This window comes from Pongo abelii, chromosome 6 (genome assembly GCF_028885655.2).
Source record: "Pongo abelii isolate AG06213 chromosome 6, NHGRI_mPonAbe1-v2.0_pri, whole genome shotgun sequence".
Taxonomy (NCBI): domain Eukaryota; kingdom Metazoa; phylum Chordata; class Mammalia; order Primates; family Hominidae; genus Pongo; species Pongo abelii.
In genome coordinates this window covers 96026435-96052155 of record NC_071991.2, presented here as the reverse complement: position 1 = coordinate 96052155, position 25721 = coordinate 96026435, and the positions used below count along the sequence as shown (strand labels likewise).

General features: G+C 32.7%; 1 protein-coding gene across 1 annotated transcript in view; it reads right to left on the bottom strand.

Annotated features, from left to right (window-relative positions):
* The window catches only part of GNAT3 (G protein subunit alpha transducin 3), a 51489-nt gene extending 26661 nt beyond the window's left edge, over window positions 1-24828 (bottom strand). Inside the window, exons 1-3 of the mRNA XM_002818298.2 lie at window positions 24652-24828; window positions 7173-7215; window positions 1378-1519 (exon numbers count right to left, since the gene is read on the bottom strand). Of these exons, the coding sequence (XP_002818344.1) occupies window positions 1378-1519; window positions 7173-7215; window positions 24652-24769 (303 nt within the window). The 5' untranslated portion in view covers window positions 24770-24828. The remainder of the gene's footprint in view (window positions 1-1377; window positions 1520-7172; window positions 7216-24651) is intronic.
* Between the last annotated feature and the right edge of the window lie 893 nt (window positions 24829-25721).

Below are 25721 nucleotides of genomic sequence, written 5' to 3'. Positions count from 1 at the left end.
TATGTTGTTTCTTAAGAGCCAATTTAAAATCCTACGTTCTTAGGAAAAGCCAAGGTCAGATCCATAACTGAACTATACTTACATAAGAACATGATCACTAAGTCATAGAGAGATAAAGAATAAAAGGATCATGGAGTTCGACTCCTCCAAGTTCCCCTTTTACACATGAGAGGGAAACTGTAGCCAGAGAGATAGATTGGAGCAAACTGTGGAGAAAGCTAGAAATGGGAATCAGTAAAATACCTGACTCCTTGCTTTATAAACTATCTGCCTGAAGGCCATACTTAGCATTTCCTTGTTCTTTGAAGAAAAGTGACAGGAAAAAGGGGGCTTTCCCCTTTCTTTACATTAAGAGCACAGAAAAGGCTTTTTTGTTGTTGTTTTAATTGTAATGATTTCTAGCGGTCATTTACAAGACCCAGTGGTTATTTAAAAGGTCCACTAAGCTGGGTGAGGCAGTTCAAATGACTCCTCTTTCTTTATCCTTACTATGCTTTTGCTCTCTATTTTTATTGTTTCTATAGCAAGGTTTCCAAGAATTACGTTGGTAGGCATTCAACTGGCATCCTCTGGAGGTAACCAGATGCCCAGCTGCTCCTGGAGGGGACATATGGAAATGGGTGAGTTCTTCTTGTGGATTCTACTCAGTTACTCTTTTATTTGGATGGGGTCAACTATGGTTCTTTGGATAATACTGTAAGTTTCATTTGCCAAATAATTTTATATGTTTGCCTATAAACTTTTAAAGTAAGTGGATTTCAAATATAATTTAATGTAAAATACTTAGATAGCAAAATATAAAGTAGGGAGAAAATAATTTGGTTGCTACCTTACAAACGGAACTATGACTACTTGAATATACTTAATATACAGACATTTGCTTACTCCTACAATTCGAATTCTTTTTTTAAAAAAACTTAGCATTATAAAGTAATCATTTCCCTGTAGCCACACAGACCTTGTAATCATCATCAAACATTAATTATAATTGTTATGTTATTGAACATTTTTAGTCTCTTTGAAATGACATAACTAAAAAAATTAATGTAGAGATATTGCAAATTGTATTTATGCCATAAATTCTTTTGTATTTAGCGATCACAAGCAATATTTTTATTTGTTATGGTGTATTATTTGATATTAAGTTTAATCCTCAGAAAAACAACTAATGTTGAATAGTATTATAGTATACAGTAAAAAAGTTTCACTTCAAGGAAAATAAGAAATCTTATACAAAACAGAATTAATGTTTCAAAATTCATGTTTCATATTTTTAAATTTTGGGTATAGATTAATACTATGAACTTATTAAGTGCTCTTATTTTATGGCTCAAACTCTATTGCAGGACATACAGCTGTCATTATTTGCATACTTACTGCACTTCTGGGATTTACATAATCAATTCCAAGGGTAGTCATGGCTTTCACAATAGCTAGGATGGATTGCAATGTATTACTGTAAATTACTGCTTTGAACTCCATGCATTCTTGCTCACTGTAACCATTCTTATGGATGATCCTATAATTTAAACATGAAAAGTTTCTGTGAGTTGAATAATTGATTGTAACACTAGAGCACATAAAACTAAGTTGCTTGAATAAAATTACAGTATATATTCATTAAAAAGGAATTTTGACCATATGTATATGCTAACTCTAAACAATTTTATGCCTTCGGACTTTTATTATCATTGTCATTTATACAGTATTTTCTTTCTGGGCTACCCATGATAAATATGAAAAGACTTAGGATTTGTTATTTAAAAATACTTTTTTAAAATGGGTAAATCATAAGCATTATACTTAGAAAGTCTATTTTTTTAAGAGAAAAATTTCTAGATTCCCAGGACAAAGATATATACAGAGTTTTGAAACTTGGCCTTGTGTTTACAACCTGATGTCTAGAGGAAGTGAAGTCATTCAGAACATTCATGACTTTTCCTATCATGCTGAAAAATAGGAGTGCCTGCTTTCTATTTACAGCATTAACAAACGCATCTTTTTTAGTACAGGTAATTGCCTTGTTAAATTTCTTGTCAGTTCTCCATCTGTGTACGTGCCACTGAGTTATAAAAGTTGAAATGCCTGACATTTTATTTGGCTGAACTCTTCTCTACCTTCCACTCATTCAGCCAAACTCAAGATTTTACTAGTAGTTTTGGAATAATAGCTTAAAATAGATTTATGTATCAAAAGCTAAAATCGTTAGATGTGCCAGTTACATATTTTTGCATCTTTATTGTATATTTTTTTTGTTCCATTCTATTATTTTTTCTTATTGTCTTGAAGTGCTTTGTATTCATTAGGCGTCTTTTTGGATGTCATATTACTAAAGATTTATATTGTGTCTACACGTATAAAGGCTTTAGCATGGGGGGAAAAGAGCATAAACGCCTCTTTAATGTCTTTGAAGATACTAGAACCTTCATATACAAGAAATCTGAACTGAAAGGAGTAAAGGCAGGGCGTATATTTGTTATTTGTTGTTTTTTATATTTGATTACAAATCATTGCTGAACTTCTATTTTAAACATGGTCATGTTTGTCTTGCTGCATTAAACCATTAAATAACTTAAATAAGTAAATAAAATAGACAAAGGCTGTAGAAAAAATGCAGTAAAATGTCTTTATGGATAGATCAAGAATAAGTTTATTAAAGAAATCCCAGTTTTCTGTCAAATTGAACTTGGAAAATTATTTTACTTACTAAAATGGCAACTGTGAATAAACATGAGGCACTTAGGTTATCTTCATGAAACAAGTTCTGATTACTATGAGAAGATGAAGAAACATTTATCACAAAGAAAAATGATAAAAACAGACGTTAAAATGTCCAATTGAAGTGGGACTTTAAACAACATCATTTTTCCAGGAGCTGCATATATAAATTTCTTTGAGATAGAGCACTCCAACTGCAAAGTTGGTTCTGAGGTCTGTTGAAATTAACAAGCTTTTACTGTGCATTTTCTGTGACATACTGTGTTATGTGTTAAAGAAATACATTATACAAGTCTCTCCTTCCCAAAACCATAGACTAGAGCTCCTCTGTATAATACATTAGTCACTAGATGATTAATTAAAACTAAATAAAATTAAAAATTTAGTTTCTCAATCACACTATCAACAATTCAAGTGGCTACTAAAGCCACATGTGGCTAGCAGCTGCCATATTTCAAGGCAAGATAGAGAACTTTCCTATCATCACACAAAGTTCTGTTGAAGAGTACTGAGTTGTAAGAAGGCAGAGCATATAAAGAGATTTTTGAACATTATGATAATGCATAGGAACAAACTCTACATATAGTAAGATGCTATAGAAAAGAAAAAGTGATAAACTCTACTCGGAGTGGGTGTAAAGTATCAAAGAAGACATCCCGGAAGCAGTGATAATCAGCTGATTGTTCAAGGATAGTTATTCCTAGATGGTCAAAAGGAGAGAGAATCATTGTAGGAAGAAAGATCAGTATGAGCAAATAGATGCTCACAATTTTCAAGTGTTCAATATGTGCCAAGCACAGTTGTAAGCGCTTCATCTGTCTTACCTTCTTATTTCTTACAATAAGCCCTTTAAAGTAGATACAATTATGATCTACATTTTATAAGTAAGAAATGTCAGCATAGATAAATTAAGCAAATACCCCCAACTTATTCAGTTAGTTTGTGATACAGCTGGGCCACAAACACAATCTGATGTACAGTCCATGATCTTAGCCATGATGCTCAGCCTTCTATAGTGTGTTAGTCTACAGACTTATAAAAGGTCAGCATTAGTGAAACAGAAAGTAGGAGGGGAGAAATTATAGGACAGCAGGATAAAGATATCAGCAAGAACTGGGCTCCAGTGTCTTGTGTGCCATGGCAAGGAGATTGATCTTGACAGCAAGGGTGAAGAGTTGAATTCAGGAGATACAATCAGCTTTAAACGGATCAGTTCATGGCAGTGTGGATAATGCAATGAAGGGAAGAGAAGGGAGGTAGAAGCTCCTTAGGAAGATACTGAATTAATCTAGGTCAGAAATGATGACCAATGGAGATCAATTACATGTTTGGAGACAAATTGTGTAGATGTCGCATGACTTGGTAAAAGGGTGAAGGCTTAGCATAATGACGCTGAGATTTATTGCGTTGTAGGCTGGCATTGTTGTAATTAATTTTAGGGTGATAGAGGCCAGATGGGAGATAAGTTTAATGTTTATTCTGATTTGGACCTAGCCAGAGAATATAGCAGTAGATGTATCTGGCTCTCTAGTTTAGACAAAGTGTGTGAGTTTGAAAGAAATATTCTGAAACAGTCAGCTTGAAGATTCTGGTGGAAGTCATAGAACTCTAGCAGTTTTCATTTGATGAAGGTGCAGAGTAAGTAGAGAAGTGCCAGCGTCTCCTGGTACAATAGAGACACTAACATTTTAAATGTAGTCAGAGATAGAGTTAGAAGAATAAAGGAGATAGACGAACTGGGAAACAGTTCTAGAAGCTGAAGAAAAGTTTTAAGTGGGAAAAGTGATGTCATCTGGAATTAATATAAGGACTTAAGGAGACTTCAAATAAAATGGCTATTCGAAGATGACATAATAAATAATCTTCATAAGGGCAACTTCTGCAACTTACCAGAGGCAAAAGTGTGATGAAAATGGCTGAAAGTGGAAAGTAAAGAGAGCTAATTTTGATTATTTTTTACAGAAATTCTACTGAGAAAAGGAAAGATAAAGCAGAACAAGGAAACTTGCTCTTTTTAAATAATAAAAGAAGTGCTCATTGTAGAAAATGTGAAAAGCCTAACAATATTAAAAAGCAAAGTTGCTTTGAACTTTAAATTCCACTATTGAGAGAAAATTTATTTGAATACTGGTATATGCTCTTTCATTTAAAAAAAATTATCTATTTGATCATACTTAAGATTAAAATGTTCATGCACTGGGCACAGTGGCTCATGCCTGTAATCCCAGCACTTTGGAAGGCCGAAGCAGGCGGATCACTTGAGGTCAGGAGTTTGAGACCAGCCTGGCCAATGTGGTGAAACCCCAACTCTACTAAAAATACCAAAAAAAAAAAAAATTAGCTGGGCATGGTGGCAGGTGCCTGTAATCGCAGCTACTCAGAAGGCTGAGGCAGGAGAATTGCTTGAACCTGAGAGGTGGAGGTTGCAGTGAGCCAAGATTGTGCCACTGCACTCCAGCCTAGGTGACAGAGCGAGACCCTTTCTCAAATAAATAAATAAATAAATAAAATAAAAAATAAAATGTTAATGCAATTTTGTAACCTGCTTTTTTTAGTAAACATAGCATTTCCTCATATTAAAATCTTCTCATATACATGAGATTAATACATGATTTGTAATAGTTATATAATATTGCAATTGAAGAATGAATAGTCCTGTAACTTTGCAGCCTAATTGCTTACGTTTTATTTTAATTTGTGGCCCTTTATTCTATCCCATATTTCATTATCTTAAATAGTGATATAAGCCTTTAATACAGGCTTTTATATTTTATATTTTTGAATTATTTTATTTTCATGCTTATGCATATTTTATTATTTTTGACAATTCTCAGAAACATATTTAGATCAATAATTATAATTTTCCCAGCTTACTATGTATATTAAAGATATTATTTTTATAAATTCTCTGTAATATATAATTTTACAAATAGCAATTAAAAATATCCATTTCTCAAAATCTCATTATTAGTGGGTAATTTTTTTTATTATTGTTTGTCAATTTACTACAATGAAAAATTACCTCATTAGTGATCTGATTTTTAACTTTTATAATAAGGTTACACTAAAATACATTATCTATTGAATTTTGTCATTTCTATACTCTATTCATAGCCTATCCCCATTTATGTATATTGGGAAGCTTATTGTTTTACTTAGCAATCTATGGGCCTTTATATACTAGTCACCAATTATTTATCATATTTATTATAAATTTTTTCTAGTTCTCTAATTTTTGTTTAATTTTATTTATGGTTTACTATATTTAAAAGTTTTAATTTTTACATAGCCAAATAATTGGTCTTTTTTTTTTCTTTATTTAAGCTCACAGAGAATGGAGAAATGAAAAAAGAGAGGTTCAAGCATGATCATAGCCTGGGAGACAAGAGCAGGCAGATACTGTGGAAACGTTGTAAATGAATGCCAGATGACTTAGTTGCAAGGATGGTCCTAAAAACTCAAAAATGATACAATCCCAGGGAACAGAATAAAGGAGCTCTGTTCTTCAGAGACAGTAGGAAAGATCAGATGTTTGGTTGCAGATAAGTGAAGCTTAAATATTGGTTGATATAAAACTTACATGACATTATCACATAAAAGGAAAACAGTGGCTTATATTGAAATCAATTTCGTTATTGACTGGCAGTCATCACTCCCTCATAAAATATGTCCCAAAGAACAAGATCCTTTAACATATAATTTAAAAATACGCTCAAAAATGGTCCTCCTCTTCATCCTCCTCTTTCCTCCTCCTCCTCTTTCCTCCTCCTCCTTCTCTTCCTGCTGCTGTTGCTGCTGCTTCTGTTTCTTCTGCTTCTTCTTTTACTTCTTTTTAGCTACAATTATCCTTTAAAATTCTCTAGCAGTAACAAAGTCATGAGGTTTCACCTATTTACCTTTACTTATCAATTACCATTTTATTCAGGTAGACACTGCATTCTTTTTTCATTATTTCCTTATTAAGGAATTCAGGTCTAGTTATTTCATTATAAAAAGGAAAAAGTGGAGAAAACAAATGCAAAACTACATCAAAATTCATGATAGTAATTAAGCATTTTATTCCCAGGTAGGCAAAATGCCAACGAGATTAAAAATATTGTTTCCTCAAAAAATCAAATATATGATTGATTGACATATTTTAAAATATTTACCATTAATGATCAGATTATAAAGCCCTTGATATCCCCAGATGAATATAACTAAAATATAATGCTTTAAGCATTTGTCTTATTGAGAAGAACATTTTAAAAAATGGAAATTATAATATTATTCATCTGCTACACTTTCTGCTAAAGGATACAAGGTATATTTGCCCAGGAACTATGACCACTCTGCTATGATCTATGATTTAGAAAAGATTGTCAATCAGCATTTACAAAAGCATGTATTTTAAGAATAGTCAAATACATGGACAGACATCAAATATTAAACACTTGAGACAGATGTATACCTACTTCATTTGTTTAACAATAGTACTTTTCCCAGATTCTCCTGCTCCTGCAACATAAAAAGAGGAATATTATTAACTGATACACCAAATTTGAATAAATATTAAAAACTAATTATCACTTTTCATGGATAATCCTTAATTTTTCTTTCATAGGTTTAGGGGGTACAAGTGCAGTTTTGTTACATGGATAAACTGCATAGTGGTGAAGTCTGGTCTTTTAGTTGACCCATCATCTGAATAGTGTACATTGTACCCAACAGGTAATTTTTTTCATTCCTCACCACCCTTTCTTGCAAGTCCCACTTTTGCGAGTCTCCAGTGTCTATTATTCTATTCTGTATGTCCGTGTGTGTGCACTGTTTAGCTCCCACTTATAAGTGAGAACATGTGGTATTTGACTTTCTGTTTCTGAATTGTTTAAGATAGTGGTCTCCAGTTCCATCCATTCACTGCCAAAGACATCAAAGACATGATTTTGCTTTTTTTTTTTTTAATGGTTGAGTAGTATTCAATTATATATATCAGATTTTCTCTGTCCAATTTTCCATTGATGGACACTTAGGTTGATTCCATGACTTTGCTATTTTAAATAGTGCTGCAGTAAACATACAAGTGCAAGTGCCTTTTAAAAATAATATGTTTTTCTTTGGGTACATATGCAGTAGTGGGATTGGTGGATCAAATGGTAGTCCTATTTTTAACTCGGAGAAATATCCATACTATTTCCATAGAGGAGAAATATCCATACTATTTCCATACCTGCCACCAACATTGTATAAGTGTTCCCTTTTCTCCACATCCCTGCCAGTATCTGTTGTTTTTTGACTTTTTAATAATAGCCATTTTGACCTGGTGTAAGGTGGTCTCTCACTGTAGTTTTGTTTGTTTGTTTGTTTTTGTTTTTTTTTTTGAGATCCAGTCCCACTCTGTCACCAGGCTGGAGTGCAGTGGCGTGATCTCAGCTCACTGCGACCTCCGCCTCCTGGGTTCAAGCGATTCTCATGCCTTAGCCTCCCAAGTACCTGGGATTACAGGCGCGTGCCACCATGCCTGGTTAATGTTTTGTATTTTAGTAGAGACAGGTTTCACCATGTTGGCCAGGATGGTCTCGATCTGCTGATCTCGTGATCTGCCCGCCTCAGCTTCCCAAAGTGCAAGATTACAGGTGTGAACCACTGCACCCGGCCTTCACTGTAGTTTTAATTTACATTTCTCTGACAATTAGTTGTAGTGAACATTTTCTTACATGATTGTTAGCCATTTGTATGTCTTCTTTGAAAAATGTCTGGTCATGTCCTTTGCCCACTTTTTGATGGGGCTATTTGCTTTTATCTCATTGAGTTGTTTGAATTCCTTGCAGATTCTGGGTATTAGTCCTTTGTTTGATGCATAGCTTGCAAATGTTTTATCCCATTCTTTAGGTGTCTGTTTACTGTGTTGATTATTTCTTTTTCTGTGCAGAGGTTTTCGTTTGTCCCATTGGCCTATTTTTGTTTTTGTTACATTTGCTTTTGAAGTCTTAGTCACAAATTCTTTGCCTAGGCCAACATCCAGAAGAGTCTTTCTTTTTGAGATGGAATCTCGCTCTGTCACCCAGGCTGGAGTGCAGTGGCAAGATCTCGGCTCACTGCAACTTTTGCCTCCTGGGTTCAAGCGATTCTCCTGCCTCAGCCTCCTGAGTAGCTGGGATTACAGGCATGCGCCATCATGCCCAGTTAATTTTTGTATTTTTAGTAGAGACAGAGTTTCACCATTTTGGTCAGGCTAGTCTCGAACTCTTGGCATCAAGTGATCTGCCTGCCTCGGCCTCCCGAAGTGCTGGGATTATAGGCATGAGCCACTGCACCCGACCCACCCTATTTAAATTTCTAATTTGACTCTGACCCACTCAGTCTTCATTTCTCTATTCTACCTTCACTTCTTTCCTAACACTTTTCTCCTAACACTTGTCTTCTTCTACATGCTTAGGAATAATTCATATATTATTTTAAAATGTTCCTTTCATCACTGCAAAGTAAATTTCACGTTGCAAAGAATCTTTATCTGCTTCGTTCACTGATTTAGCCAAAGCACCTAAAACAGTGCCTAACTCAGTAGAATCTCAATAAAACAAATGAATTCCTTGACTCATACTTCAGAAATGAGATTTTGTCCTTTGTACTGTGCATCATTTTTTCCTCACTGAAATGTTTCTGCATGATTTATAATGTTTTCTTAAGCCTCAATGAATAGATATAGCTACATCTAAATTTAATTCTATTCAGGACAACTTTTTTTTTTTTTTTTGGTTATAGCCATATGTAAATATATCTAGTTTCTGCAGTTGTCTGAAACAGCTGTCCACCTTACGTGATACTGAGGAAATAAGAGTGGTAAAGCTGTGGGAAATAATGTTTCATTTTCTGGTGATGATATATAGATTCTTTCCCTTGGGAAAACCTCGAGAACATACCTCTCTGTGATTTTATGCTAGTTGGCTCTCCACCACTGGTAGTGAAATGTGACAACAAAGTTGATAGTTGCAAAAATCAAAGTAACTTGCTAAAATTTCTTTACATAATCAAACACAAACTGACAGATTGGGCATAACCATCTCATTTACTAGAGGCTGCAATGCCCAAGAATGAAACAGTTGAGAATAAAATAAAATCACCTTGCCCATTTTCCGAAGACAACTGACCCGGTCATTTTGCATGGCTGAGAATTATTTGTTTGTGAGAGTGACAACTCATTCAAAAATGAATGAGCTTTGCACAATAGTCTGGTTTGCTGTCTTTAAATAATTCACTATTTTGCTGTAGGAAGTGCATCACTTTGGGGAAAAAAAAGTCATCCAATAATATTTTAAAACTGTTCTTGATAGGTTTTGTTTTAAAATCTCTAACAATAGAACTGAGTATTAGAAATTCTAGCATCATCCTGTACAAATGACAGAATATCAGAATATCTTATTTCTCTCTATATATATACACACATACGTATATACATATACATATGCACACATACGTATATACATATACACACATACGTATATACATATACACACATACGTATATACATATACATATACACACATACATATATACATATACACACATACATATATACATATACACACATACGTATATACATATATACACACATACGTATATACATATATACACACATACGTATATACATATACACACATGTATATACATATATACACACGTATATATACACACACATATATATACATATACACACGTATGTATATACATACACACATATGTATATACGTACACACATGTATATAAGTATGCACACATATGTATATATGTATACACACATATATGTATATACGTATACACACATATATATATATACACACACACTGTCTTAAATTACAGAGCAGTGGGGATGTGGAAGAAAAGTCAATGGGCTTAGTAGGAATTGCAGTACTTGCTCATGCAGGTATATTTAATGTTGTATTTTGTTCAACCAAAGTATTCAACTAGAAATGAGAAAAAAGTCTCATTTCTGAATATCAGTTAAATTTATTTAAAGGATGATATAATTTCTACAATGAAGGGAAAATAATTTAGAACACTTTCTTTTAAATGAACTGTCTATCTTGAGATATTGAGCCTAATGAGAAAAAGTGTGTCAATGATTTTCCAGAATTGTATCAGCATATGTATTATAGAGAAATATTTTATTGATTAAGAACCACTTTTGGACAGATTAAAAAATTACAACCGAATTTTATTTTATTCACTGTATATTATTGACTAGTTTAAAATCTATAAATTTGTGAAAACAGTGACTTTTAGACTATGTCAGTTAATGTACATTCAGAATGGTCTTCTTTACTTCATAAATATGGCCATTTGGTAATCATACAGATAACACTAAGTTGTGGCATTTCCAAAAGTATTTCTAAGGCTAACAGGGTATGTTATTGTATAACAATTATTTGTAACTTAGCTGGTAATTCATGTTGTGTTTAAGGTAAGCGGAATAATCAATCACTTTTTAAAAAATGGCATGTACTTTTAAATGAAACTACATATTAAAAGTTAATATTTTCCCTTGAAACTCTTTAAAAAGGTGTCTGTACCATCCTTGCTTTATGTAGTGACTTCAGTCTTCTATGTAAAGGTCCAGTATAGTCAATTACAGCATTAAGAGGAAAATTCCTAAAGAAAAGCCTATCTACTTAAAATCTCATTTATTATTTGGAACTCTATTGCAAAGTTATTTCAAAAATAAATTATTGAGCCCCATTCTCACAATGATTCTAGGTCATAGTTCACAATAGTCATTTCAGTCTTGTGAGATTAGATCATGTTACAGAGCCAAATATAGACATTATAACAGCATGTTCACATACGCTAATGGTGTCCTGAAATAATCTCTTCCTTCCAAATTGTGGTCATCGCTAATATTAGTTTCTGGGTCAAGGGGTACCAAGAGAATTTTAACAAGACATGCATCTGTTTCTTTGAAATAGATAATGTTACAAATAATTAAATATTTAAATTTATACTTAATTCATACTTACAAATTATTTTATTTTTAATAAGAATAAGTAAGGAATCCTGTTCTACACTTTTAAATCTGAAAATATTAAAAACAATTTTAAATCTAGCCAATATTTATACATGTAACTGAACTTCAATTGAACACACACAAGGCTTGATTGCTCATTTCGGATGACTTGTTCAAACAGGCAAAATGAGATTACAACATTGTGACTTGTAATCACACATAAGATTTTTTTTTGTAGGTGGTCTTAAAAATCACATAATTGTATAGTAGAAAGAAACCTTAGAAATCAACCAGCTATGCACATCTCTTCAGTCTATGCAGGAGAAAAATGAATCCAATAGAGATTATGATAATCATCCAAAGTTTCAGATCTGTCTTCAAACAAAGAAACTATGTATTCTGACTCTTACTAAAGCTATGTCATATCGCTTTCTTGTTTAAGTAGGCACTGATAAGTACCAAAATGGTTTCAACACTTTAGAAATTATTTTAAATGCGTTTTTTATAAATTAGTATGAGATCAGTGTACTTTTTTTGTTGATTTGTTTGTTTTGAGAAAGAATCTGGCTCTGTTGCCAGGCTGGAGTGCAGTAGCATGATCATGGCTCACTGCAGCCTTGGCCTCCTGGGCTCAAGCAGTCCTCCTGCCTGTCTCACAAACTGCTGGAATTACAAGTATGAGCCCCTACACCTGGCCTTGAAAGCAGTGTACTTTCAGAAACATATTGGCATTGCTGTGTCAGCTTGTCATTCACAGGTAGACTGTTGGTATAAAAGATATTTAGGGTAGTCTCTTTTGAGCCAACTTAATTTTGTTCCATGTATTATTTCTCCTTTTTATGGAGTGACATCAAGATTCTCTGCCCTTTCCACATGACAGCCCCTCACATAGCTGGATTCATCATGTTTTGGAACTAAATAGATATGAGCTTGCACTCATCTCTGACTGTGACTAAGTGTCTTGATCAAATTCAGTCTCTCTGAAAGTCAGTTTCCTCTATTATAAAATTGGGCTAAGACTTGGGAGGATTAGATCACAAATATAAATTACCTAGAACATACACTAATATATAGTGAGCTCTAAGTATTTTCTATTATTTGAAGAATGTGCTCATATCGTTTTAAAGAAATATTTCAAGTATAATATGATCCACTCCTTTACTCCTTTCTTGTGGGACATGATTTTTAGATTATTTGTCCTCTGAACCATGCCCCAGTGAGAGCCAATGTCTTTCTGAAATGCAGTACTGAAAATTATGCTGTAGATACCAGATTTATGAACAGCACTGACATTCTGCCACCTAGAACTGCCTCACTCCTGGTGGGCTTGTTTATAAATAAGTAATTTTCTTAATAAAGACCGTGATTAGTTTGCCTCCCTTTTTTTTTTTTTGCCTACATTGAGCTTGTGGTAATTAACGTTTTTCTACTTTTTTTCACATCTCTTACCAAACAGATTCTCCCACAAACCACGTGTATCTAATTGATTTTGAACCTCAATAAAGATATTTATTAAATTCCATTTTGCTTATTTGCGGCAAGCATTTCTGCTAGTAGAGGTTATTTGGAAGTCTGACTTGGTTTTGTCACTATATCCTTCCAAACTGAATCTCAGGTTTGAAATGCCTGCTTTATCCACCTTCACCCAAATCCCTGATAGGAGTATTGAAGAGAAGGTCAAGCACAGGAAACTATGTCATACTCTAGCGTCTGTTCTGTTAACAGGAAACCCATTAATCATAAGTCCTTATTCACTATCTCTAGTGAACAATGCTAAATGTTGGCCGTTAGGTATGATAGTTACTGAAGGTTTTTTTACCTACAGTTTATGTGACTAGGGAAATTCTCTTCTATTTCTACTTTAATTGGTGTTTTTTAAATCAGGAATTGATAAGCAGTTTTATTTAATTATTTTTTTGGCATCTCCTGACATTCTTTTGATTTTTCTCTTTTAATTTGACAATGTAGTGAATAATGTTAATTGATTTTCTAATAGTACTTTAAACATGCATTGTTGGGATAATCCATCTTCCCCCAAAAGTCCCCCCAACCTTTTCTCTTTTTGCATTTTATGTATTGCTGGCATCGGTTGGCTAATATTTGGCTTTGGTTTTTATATTTATGTCTGTGAGGATGATTGACCTGCCATTGTCTTTGTCAAATTTTGTTGTCAAAGTTGTCAAATAATAAATTGAAAAGAATTTTCTAAAAATGTGTATGTAATTTTGAAATGCTCTGCCCATGGACTGTTTGATAGAATTCCCTTATAAAGCAATATGAATAAATTTGCAGATAAATTTGTACATTTTCTTTTGCCAAAAATAACACATTGTTTATTTTTCCCAAACTTTTTATTTTGATAATTAATTTAAAAACTTACAGAAGTTCAAGAATATAGTGTTATAGAAGCCCGCATTTTATACCCTTCACCTTTCTGAATTATTTGTCCTGTTTGCTTTCTTTCTCATATACATGTATACATTTACATATACATATATGAACATAGTTTTATGTTTTGTTTTGCTGAATCTTTATTAGACATTTTACCCATAAATATTTTGAATGCATCTTCTAAGAATAAGACAATTTTTCTACAAAACCAAAATACTATTTCCATGCTTAAGAAAATTTATATTAATTCTAAATGTTATCTAATACTATATTCTCCATATTCAAATTTATCTGATTGTTTCAAAAAAAGTTTCCCATACCTTTTTTGTTTCTTGTATTCATGATCCAATCAAGTTTCACACTTTATCATTATGCTTTTTAAGCTCTTTTAATTTATAACATTTTCCGTGTAATATTTTTGTTATTTTGTTTTGTTGACATTGGCATTTTTCTAAAGTCTAAGGCAATTTTTTAAATATATTCAATTATCTGTATTCTCTGATGATTAGATTCAATGTAAATATTTTAGATGAATACTATATAAATAATATTGTGGATTTTCAGTTTGTCATATCAGTAAACATATGGTGTCAGATATACTTATATGACTATAAGTACCTATTTCTGTGATACAGAAAAAATAAGCATCATGAATCTGTAGAATTCCTCATCAGCCAAACTAAGTATGTTTCATTCATGAGAAGGAATATTGTAGCTGTGTACTATCTTTCCTTTTTAATTATCTTTTATTTAGATATTCCAACTTTCCATTTTATACTTATTTTTAAAATATCTGATAATATAGTGCCTATAGTTACCAATAATGTACTGGATACTTAAAAATTCACTAAGAGGGTAGATCTTATGTTAAGTGTTCTTATAATAATAGTAACAATAAATAAGAGGACAGGAAACAACTTCTATAGGTGAAGGAGAAGTCTGCTGTGTGGATTGTGGGGACAATTTCACAGGCGTATACTTATCTCCAAGCTCATCAAGTTGCATACATTAAATATGTATAGCTTTTGCATATCAAGCATACCTAAATAAAGTGGTTTAAAAATGTTAAATGAGCTTTCTTGGATTTTGAGAAGCATTTTAACAGATATTTCATTTTTCTTTTCTTATTAACATGCCTTTTAGGCTAAAAAATGACAACACTAGAATACAGAATTACGTGATTTTTCCCACACAAGTCTGTTGTAGATAGATATTTGTCTAAGTGTTCATTAATTGTGGGAATAGTCATGTATGCTATTTTTTAGTATAAATACATATTGCAACAACGATTTTTAAAAAGGCCTTGGTTAATCACGTGGTTTGCCTATACTCACATGATATCTGGACAAAGGCAAATATAAAATAAGGAAAATGGAGGATTGAATTTATCAAGCATGTAGTTCTTACTAGAGTTATCCCTCCTAATTTTCAGACCCATATGTTGATCTAATAGATATCTCCATTTGGTCCTGCTAAAAAAAAAAAAAATAGGTTTGACTATCCTAAATTATTACCCCTTTCCCTTTCCCCAGCCTCATATTTATCCTGCATTTCACATACCAATGAATAACATAATCAACCATAACCAATTCCACCCCAGTCACTCCTCTCATTTACCATCCACATGCAGTCTGCCACCAAGTTCTGTCACTTTGTCTCCTAACATTCCTCAAATCTTATTTTCAAACTTAAAATTTCTGCATTAATTCAGAATTGCATCAAGAATTTGCACAGTAGTAAGTTTCCTAATTGTCCTACATACCTTTATCCTCCTCATTAAATCTTTGAGCCATAGTATAGCCAGGGTAGTCTTTGTTTTTTTTTTTAAAAAGCCAAGTATTATCATTTTAGTTACATAGTTATGAAACCTATCAATATCTTCTTATTGACTACAGATACAAAATAAAATTCCTATGCAATAACATATAAATGACTTTCTTCTAGCTCATTTCTACATGCAAAGGTATACCTGTGTCCTAGCCACCGTGAACAAATCACAAGAATATTTTAGATTCTGATTCTGTCATTCTTCCATTCACCATACATGCATCCTTTCCTGTGCCACAATTCAATAAAGAACAAAAGCAGATATGTTCTTTGTTCTTATAGAAATTAGAATGCAGACATTAACTTAAAACTGACACATACAAATAAAAGGCTTTGCTTGGCTGTAAATAAACATTTGATATTTGGAAACCAAACTATATTCTTAAGTTGTCATTTTCTTTATCTATATCATGAAAGTAATATCTATTTCATAAGATTTTCTCAGAGATCAAAGCAATAACAGAAGCAGTAAAGAGAAAAATGTGAGATTTATGCCAATAGAGATGGAGCTAAAAATAAATCTTGTGATAACATTGACCTTTGGACAATGGAGAGGGAATAGTCATAAAGATAGCTAAGGAGGACTGAAATATCAAGTGGATATAACGGGAAAGGACATAACAAGGCACCTCATGGAAAACATAAAGATACATGGGCAGCAAAATAAACTTGGGAAATTATTTTGAGATCTCCCAAAGTGTGACCAGGTCACTGACAGATACAAGGAATTTGTGAATATGGGTCAACAAATTGAGCAAAAGAAAGAATTTTAGAGTCATATCAGTTAAGGCCTGTTATGAGGTCCTCAAAAGAGAGTATAAGAGAGTACAGATTAAACCCACCAAGGTTTAAGAACAAACCATGGTAGATGAATCCACTTATAGATGGAAAGAAGAAGCAAGCTTCAATGAAGAGAGGAATCAGGGATATAAAATTGAGGACTGTTTAGTTCAGACTTAGTTTAAAAGTTATGGCTGGGGGTGGAGGCTCATGCCTGTAATTCCAGCACTTTGGGAGGCCGAGACAGGCAGATCGCTTGAGCCCAGAAGTTTGAGATCAGCCTGGGCAACATGCTGAAACTCTGTCTCTACAAAAAATAGGAAAATTAGCCAGGTGTGGTGGTGCACGCCTGTAGTCCCAGCTACTGTGGATGCTGAGGTGGGAGGATCACTTGAGCCCAGGAAGTTGGGGCTGCAGTGAGACATGATTGCACCACTGCACTCCAGCCTGGGTGACAAGACCCTGTCTTTAAAAAAAAAAGAGAAAGAAAAAATTATTGAGATGTGAATTTTGTGAATTGGCCATTATCTGCACTCTGTGAGGGATAATTTTTTAGTAGAGAGCATATATACAACTTACATTGCAATTAATGAAAGACTAAAGAGGATAAGAAAATAGAAGCAGTGAGCATAGCAGTCTTTGAGAAGTATTTCAATATAAAAACATTGTAAAAGATACCTATGTAAGGTGAATTCAAGGGTGTGTTGAGGTCAAATTTTCTTAGGCTAAAGAAGAGAAACATCTGCATTTGCCATGAAGAAAAAGCCTATAGATAATTTTGAAGATGACAAAATGAAAAATAATTAATGGAACAAAATTTTTAAGATATGAAAGGTGATAGAATTTATAGCACAAAGGCTGAAACTAATCTGAAATGAAAATGGAATACTGCTTCTTTAAAACTAGTGAAAATATAGGAGAATACATGAATGTTTAGTGAGATTTGGAGATGATCATTTATAATTTTTTTTTGTATATTAGTGATCATCTAGGGTGTGGTTGGGGGGAGATTCAAGATGAAAAGATGTTGGAAATGTGCGACCAGCTGCCTTTAGAACATTTTAGAAGAAAATGAAGAATAAGTAAAATAATTATTGGCCCAGCTAAATTTAAAACATGATATGTGTCAGCCAGGAGACTGAAAATGATACATTGTTTTATTCTACAACATCTGGAAATGAAGGAAATTAAGAATTTACAGAGGGATCAGGGTTAGATCAGCACTAAGAGCTGAAAAAGCTGTTAAACAGCATTGCTTTCAAGAAAATCAGTTGGGAGAAGTGTATTAGGAAATTGGTAAATGGAGAACTCTGAGGGATTTTCCAGGGTTGAGGGTTTGAATGTCAATTAAGGTAGAGGATTACGGAGGTGAAATACTCCTGAATTTTAGGAGGAACACAGCTGAAATGACCGGCCCTGTTTAAAAGGAAGTAGATTAAATCAGACAACTAATTCACTAAATATGGAAAACTATGAGAGATAATAGAATATAAAATTCTGGTTAGAGAGTGTTGTTTTTTGTTTTTTGTTTTTTGTTTTTTTTTTGAGACGGAGTCTCGCTCTGTGCCCAGACTGGAGTGCAGTGGAGAGATCTCGGCTCACTGCAAGCTCCGCCTCCGGGGTTCACGCCATTCTCCTGCCTCAGCCTCCCGAGTAGCTGGGACTACAGGCGCCCGGCTAACTTTTTATATTTTTACTAGAGACAGGGTTTCACCGTGTTAGCCAGGATGGTCTCGATCTCCTGACCTCGTGATCCACCCGCCTTGGCCTCCCAAAGTGCTGGGATTACAGGCGTGAGCCACTGCGCCCGGCAAAGAGTGATATTTCTAGATATCTTTAAAAAACAATTTTAAGTAGTTAATTTATTCTATTGAAATATAAAATACTGAGACAGGAATCAAACCCATGACTTCCCCATTTTTATTAGCACTCCATCTTGTAATAAACAGAATGGATATTTTTTCATATCTTATGGATTCTTAAACTCAGTTTCACCTTTAATCCTACTTTAGGTTCAAATTCTACATTGATGTATTTGCACACCAGCATTTGGAGGAAAATTATTGAAAGCAATGGCAAAAACCGCAATTACTTTTGCACGAACCTAATAAATAGGGGATGGATTCTGAACTTGAGTCTAATACCTTAAATGGAAGTATATTTTATTTTATATAAAACAGATCATGGAATCCTTACACTATGAAATGTTTTGCTACCTTTCCTTTCTAACAGTATGGAGAGGTAAATAACTTGTTAACTGCTCGTGCTGCTTACATAAATATTTTTAAAGGTAAAATATTTGTCTTGAGTCAATAATTCATGCTTGAATGAAAATATGCGAATGTAAATATGTTCTGTAATATTACTAGAGAGCTTGTTAAACTGTAATTAGCAAGAATCATTGTCAGCAAGCCAGAATTTTCAACCTCCTTAGCAAATATTATCATTTGGCTAAGCGTGGAATGTTTTACTAAATGGTTTGCATCTTTTACGTGAGTGCCTTACAAGTCTGCTTTTAAGATGTGCTGATCAATTGAGATAAATGCATCTAAAACAATCAGTCAAATATACACAAATTATTTGTCTATGTGCTTTTGCTTGTTGGAAACCATTTGATGCTGCCATGGGCCATTCTGATAGATAAATGCAACACTGTAAATATTTGGCAACTTTTTTGTAAACTGTAAATATCTGGAACTTTCAGGTTGTTGTAGTCCCTTGCATTTTGGAGAAAAATTTAAACTCTCGAAGTAGGTCTTTTCCGCCTAAAGTTTTCTTTCCACTTCACTGAGAAGCAGTTTTAAACATCCGCATTAAGAATATTCATGCATCCCAAAGATTGGATACCTCTAGAAACATAAAATAAATAATTTGTTTATTTAAATTGACAGAGAAAATGGTGTGTATTTGTTGTGTACAACATGGCATTTTGAAATATATATACATTGTGAAATTGTTAAATCTAGCTAATTAATATGCATTACCTTGCGTAGTTATTTTTGTGGTGAGAACACTTATCCACTCTCAACATTTTTCAAGAATGCAATATGATGTCATTAACTGTAGCCATTATGCTATATAAAAATACTTTGTAATATTTATAAATATGTTTAAAATGAAAAGGTACTATTGTTGGAGGAAGGAAAGAATGGTTTTAATTTGGATAAATAAAGCAAAACAAAAAGTTGGAAACATTATTGGGAATTTGTTTTACATGTTGTTAAGAAGATTCTTCTTTTATTACCAGTGATCAGAAGGGGACTTATTGGTTAATCCTAATATATAATTATTCCAAAGAGTGTGTTTATCTGATCTTATCCATGGATAGGCATGGACTATGTTGGTGTAATAAAATTTCAAAATAGTGTTTCTTGGAGTTGATGAACTTGTAATCTAACCAGTAAGTCAGAAACAACTCTGGTTTCCTGGAATCTCTCCCATTCATATCTAGGGATAATTTAAAAAAAAATTAAGACTGATTAAAAAGCACACATAGAATAAAAATAATCATTTTAATTTAACCTGAGTCTTGAGTCCTCACTTCTCTTAGTTACATGTAAAAGAAAGACAAAGGAAGAATAATGATACACATTTATTGACATTTGATTCATTTCATATTTGGGAATCTATTATGCCAAAGAATAAACCACGTTTGTCTAGATCTTTACAAGTTACAAAATACTTTGACATCCATTATTTCTCTGAGTTTATGTGGCTAGCCTAAGGTCACTCTGGGAAGTACAAAACGAATTACACTTGATGAAGGTATTAATAAATCCATTTCTACCTCAGGTGATTTAAAAATACATTCTGTTCTAGTATTAAATTGTATTCTCCTCATTCTGCTCCATGGTTAAACCTCTTTAGCTAATTCTGCTGTGTAAGTTTTATTTTACTAATTATTTTGTGACAAGCCTTTAGATAGCATCAAAAATCATAATTCTGCTACTACATACCTTCCAGAATATCCATTTGTTGAATAAGTGAAACCATTTGAAAAGTTTGAAAATGTTAAATACAATAAATATATTACCTTCGAAGTAGTTTTTGATCTCTAGACTCCATCCCTATTCATGTTTCTAAAAGCCAGATAAGTGGAATAATGGTTTAAAACAGTAAAACTCAGATTACATCATTAAAATAATAATAGTGTGACTCTTACAATATAGCACAAAGAAAAAATAAAAATAAAGCGTTTTAGAACTAAAAGAAAAGAACATCTATGATGAACTTCCCATGGTAATGCTGGAAAACATTAGCTAAAAGTGAAAATTGTAGAATAAATGTTAATTATATATATAAATGTAGCAGAGGGTGTTTTGAATATGAAGAAAAAAGAAAGCTATTTTTTTTCCTGTGCTTTTCATGGGGCTTCAAATCTAACCAGCCCATGTGATGGAAATTTGCAAAAAAAACAAACAAAACTGATGCAGCAAAATAAAAACCTGAAATTTGATATAATAAGCGTAAAGAGAAGAGAAAGGAAAAATGGAAACATGATCCATATTGTTTACAATTAAATAATAGGTATTATTTTGAATAAAAATACCATTGAATGAAATGTTTATAAAACTTTAAAACATACTTAGATACAAATGAGAATATGTTATCCATTAGAATTTGTTTTTCTTATTAAAATGTGCTCTTTCTGGAATATCTTTGCAAGTGAATTTTTTAAAGAATGTGACATTATTTTCTTGATTGCAGTTATCGTATGTGCTCAGCAATGTATGAGTCATCTCCAGTGTTTCCTAAAAGCCTACTTTTTGCTAAAATAAAACACAGATTTGGCATCTGTTCTGTAGTTTTACTGAAGGTCTGAAAGGTGTAATAAAAAAGGCATCTGTCTGCAAGATGATCCTTTAATTGTAAAGTCGCACTTTGACAGCTCTTCAGATTCAGTGAAATCTTGTGTTCGATAATACCAAATGGTTACATCTGCTTTGCAGTACATGGTAAATGTGGAAAGTTGGTGTTATGAGTTTAAGCTTCTAGAAATTCATTAGATGAAGATCAACATACTGAAAAAAAATCTGTCAAAAGTGTTTTTTAGATTTCTTATTTTTGTAAATGTAGGTATTGACTCAGGATCTGGTCACTACTAAGGTTAAACTGATTAGTTCCATGTGACATGTACTCACTGATAAACTTAAAAGTGTCGTTCAGACCACACTGATGAATGAGAACATCGTTTCAATGATGGGAAAAATTAAATAGATTTCACTGGTGAGGAGATTTGAAGGTGGGAGAGTGGAAAGTTTTGTTTTAGTTCAACTAAGCACTTTTATAATGTCTTAATGAGGTCAAATTGAATACAAAAATTATAGTTTCGAGAATTTGAATTCAATCCAAACATGAGAATGAAGTAGAGCTGTTATAAGACTGTTATGAATTTGATAATTATATCATCATATGTAAAATTCAGATAGACTCCAAAAGGGAAACTCAGCCAGATGTTTGTAATATAATTGAAATAGGAACAACTTAAGAGAATTTCATTTATGTTGTATAAATAAAATGTGACAAAGGAGTTTAGTGCACATAGTGTTGGAACCAAATAAATCCAAGTATTTTACTTACTAATGATGAAATTGTATGTATAAAATTGTGAAGACCTTGGGAGAGTAAAACATGTAATAGTCCCACTAATGATTCTTTTATACTTCTGGTATAAATATTGCCCTTTCTTCTTGATCTAACCACCACTTAAGTCTAAAAATAATTGTTCTGACTTATTCTTCATTTGATAGCATTGCATACAATAAGTTGGGTCCCAGTCAATGGCTCTGTGGAGTTGTAAAATTTACTAATTCTGGAACCCTGTATATATCAGTAGTCTGTTGATTTTCAGTTCCAAATTTAAAAAAAAAATCTTTATTTTGTCCATCATTACATTGAACCTTTTTGACTCAATTTTCAGTGATGTATTTTCATTCATCTATACATATTCTTTTTGAACATTTTTAATTTGATTAAATTGACAAATAACATTGCATGCTTGTGTTGTGTCCAACACAATATGTTAAAGTAAAAATACACTGTAGAATGGTTAAATCTAGCTAATTAACAAATGTATTACTTCACAGTTATCATTTTTGTGATAAGTGCACATAACACCTACTCTCTTTACATTTTTCAAGAATACAATATATCATCATTAACTATAGTCACCTTGCTGAACAGTAGATCTTTTGAAATTTATTCTTCTTATTTAACTGTAATTTTGTGTCCTTTGACCAACAACTCCCTTTCCCCTTGTTCCCCCCAACCACCCTAGCCCCTAGAAACCACCTTTCTACCTTGTTCTTTTCCATCACAACTGAATCTCTAGTTGACTGGCAGCTCTGGTATGCTTATCTCAAGAGTCATTGCTTTTGGCATGTTTAATAGTTTTTGTCTTAGTCTAAATTGTGGTATTAGCTCTTTCATTGTTTTGGCTTTCCATTTGTATTTTTACAAAATAAGAGAATATGTAAAAAAAATAGATAATTGGTATATTGAAAACACACATCTATTGAAATGTTATTTAAACATGGAGATTTTTAATACGTTTTATCACCATTCTTATGTCATTGATCTTAGTACAAAAGGAATATAAAAATGCATTTGTAAGAATGCTTGTCTTTCCCTTTTACCTTTCATTTGCTTTTCTTGTGTCCATATTACTTTCACTCTTGCTCAGAAACTAACAGAATTCTATGGTGTGTTAGGAAGCATATATTTCCTGGTGTCATTAGCACTTAACCCACATCTTTCAAAGTCACCAGCCTCTGGGTAGTTACTGACAAGTGGTGTGGGCCTGTGTGCAGGCACAGAACCTGTGTGTAAGGGGCAAGGATGTTTCCTTTCCTTTAAGAAGCAAGTGCTGGGAATCCCACAGTTGGCTTCTGAAACACTTTTGCCACTGGGAGCAAATTAGACACAATGAAGGAATACTTAAATAAGTTTAAGTATTTAATTCATTTAATATTAAGTATTTAAGTGTTTAAATACTTAAAATATGAGGAAATTTGTTATGTGAAATATGCACGATTCTGAAATAAAATGAAATCCTTTTGTGTATAACCAAAATCAGGGAGAAAGTACAACTCATAATTGAATCAGAAGTAAGTGCTTGCTTTGTATTCTTTATATAGGTCATCATTTTTATTTCAAAAACATATTTCTGTTTCAGTGACAACTGCATGTAAAATGTTTTATGCTTCACGTAAAATGTTTTATGCTTTATAGAAAAAATATGCATACAGATTATTTTTATTCTTTCAATTAATTGAATATTTATTGAATTTATAGTCAAGGTAAAACACTGTTGAGTTTTGAGGAAGGAAAAAAAAATAAAAGAGACAGAAATCCTGACCTGAATGAATATATAAGTGCTCTAAAAGGATTTAAGTAGAGTGTTTTTCAAGTGCACAGGCAATATTGCAGGCAGTATTCAGGAGCCTAAGTAATATTATTAATATAATTTAAAGTACCTTATCATTATTCTCTAACTTGACTAATTGATTTTTAACTATACAAGTAAATAACAAATATTAACTTCAACATCAAACAATTCAACATTTCTGTTTAAACAAAATAATATAACTTTATAACTTGTAACTAAAGGATTGCTTTCAGTATTAAAAAGCTGACATTCAGAAAATGATTAGGGTGCAATAAAATAATAAATGTATCTGATTTTTATTTTAATAATAGTAAATCATATTATTGACAGAGAAATTAGCTGATAAATATTTGCCTCTTTGCTTAACAAAAGCATGTAATAAAATACTAAACAGAAAAATTATTAAATATTGACAGAGTACAAATAAATTTTCCTTAAGTTTCCAAACAGATTTTTATAATAAATTTCCCATATGATAATACACTTGAAATTAAAGTTTGAAAAAAGTAAATGTATCACAATTGAAAAAAAAGTCAGGTTTTTGAAAGCAAAAGAGAAAAGAAATTACCTAATAGTAGCAGCTTTACAGTTCTTGCATCTCGCTCAGCATCCTCCTGAAGCTTTTTCTCCAGTTCTTTTGACCTTTTGGCTGATTCCTTGCTCTCTGAACTAATTCCACTTCCCATCTTGTGGTGGTGGATACTTGTCAGTTTATATGTTCAAACTTTTCAAATGTTGAGCACAGCTCTGGTCTGGACATAGGATGCAAGAGTAATGCTCTGCTGAAGTACCTAGCAGTCCATTCCCTAATGCTCTAAGATTCTGCTTTGACTAAGGAGATGCTTTCTCATCTGTCACCTGATCAGGTGTTAAAACCATACCACCGTGATGGAGGCTAGAGAGGAAGTTCATTATGCTTTCAAATTAAATGACTGCTTCGGGCACATCTTCGAAAACATGCTTATCTGCTTTAAAGAATAGTATAAAATAATATAGAAAGTTGTCAAAATCTATACACTAGAGATGATCTACAATAAGCAATTCAAATAGAACGTTTCTCACTACTGGGCAATTTTTATTACTGTGATTAAAAGTTATTATTACTAATCAGCAATGCTTACATCTTATCTTCAGATGTTTGGCTCTTCAATTTCTTTATAATCACTCCTACATCACAATCAGAATATATACATGTAAGTTATCCAAGTTATATGGTCTGCCTATGCTTATATTATTACTTAAAGCTATTGAGCATCTATTAGCATCTGTTAGGGAACAGAAAAAAATCTTTTCTTTTAACAATGGATACAAATACATATAGTTTTTATATTTGTACATATTGTATTGCTACAAATATAGAATTCAACACGGTTTTCCTTAATTATTGATTTTAGTCTGGTAGGATCCATCTCTATAAATTGAGTTTTTGCCACCTGTGAGAAAGTCAATCCATCAACACTAATTGAGGGCCCACTTGGTGTAGACACTGAACTATGTTCAATTTAGGCAGCGCATTAATTATTTAGGGACATTAAGCAACAGCTGCTGTGCTGGAGGGACTCTTATTGATTTGGCACCAAGGTAATAAAAACCAATGTCCTCTGAAACAGCAGGTAATTTGGTTTTTCCTACAAACTA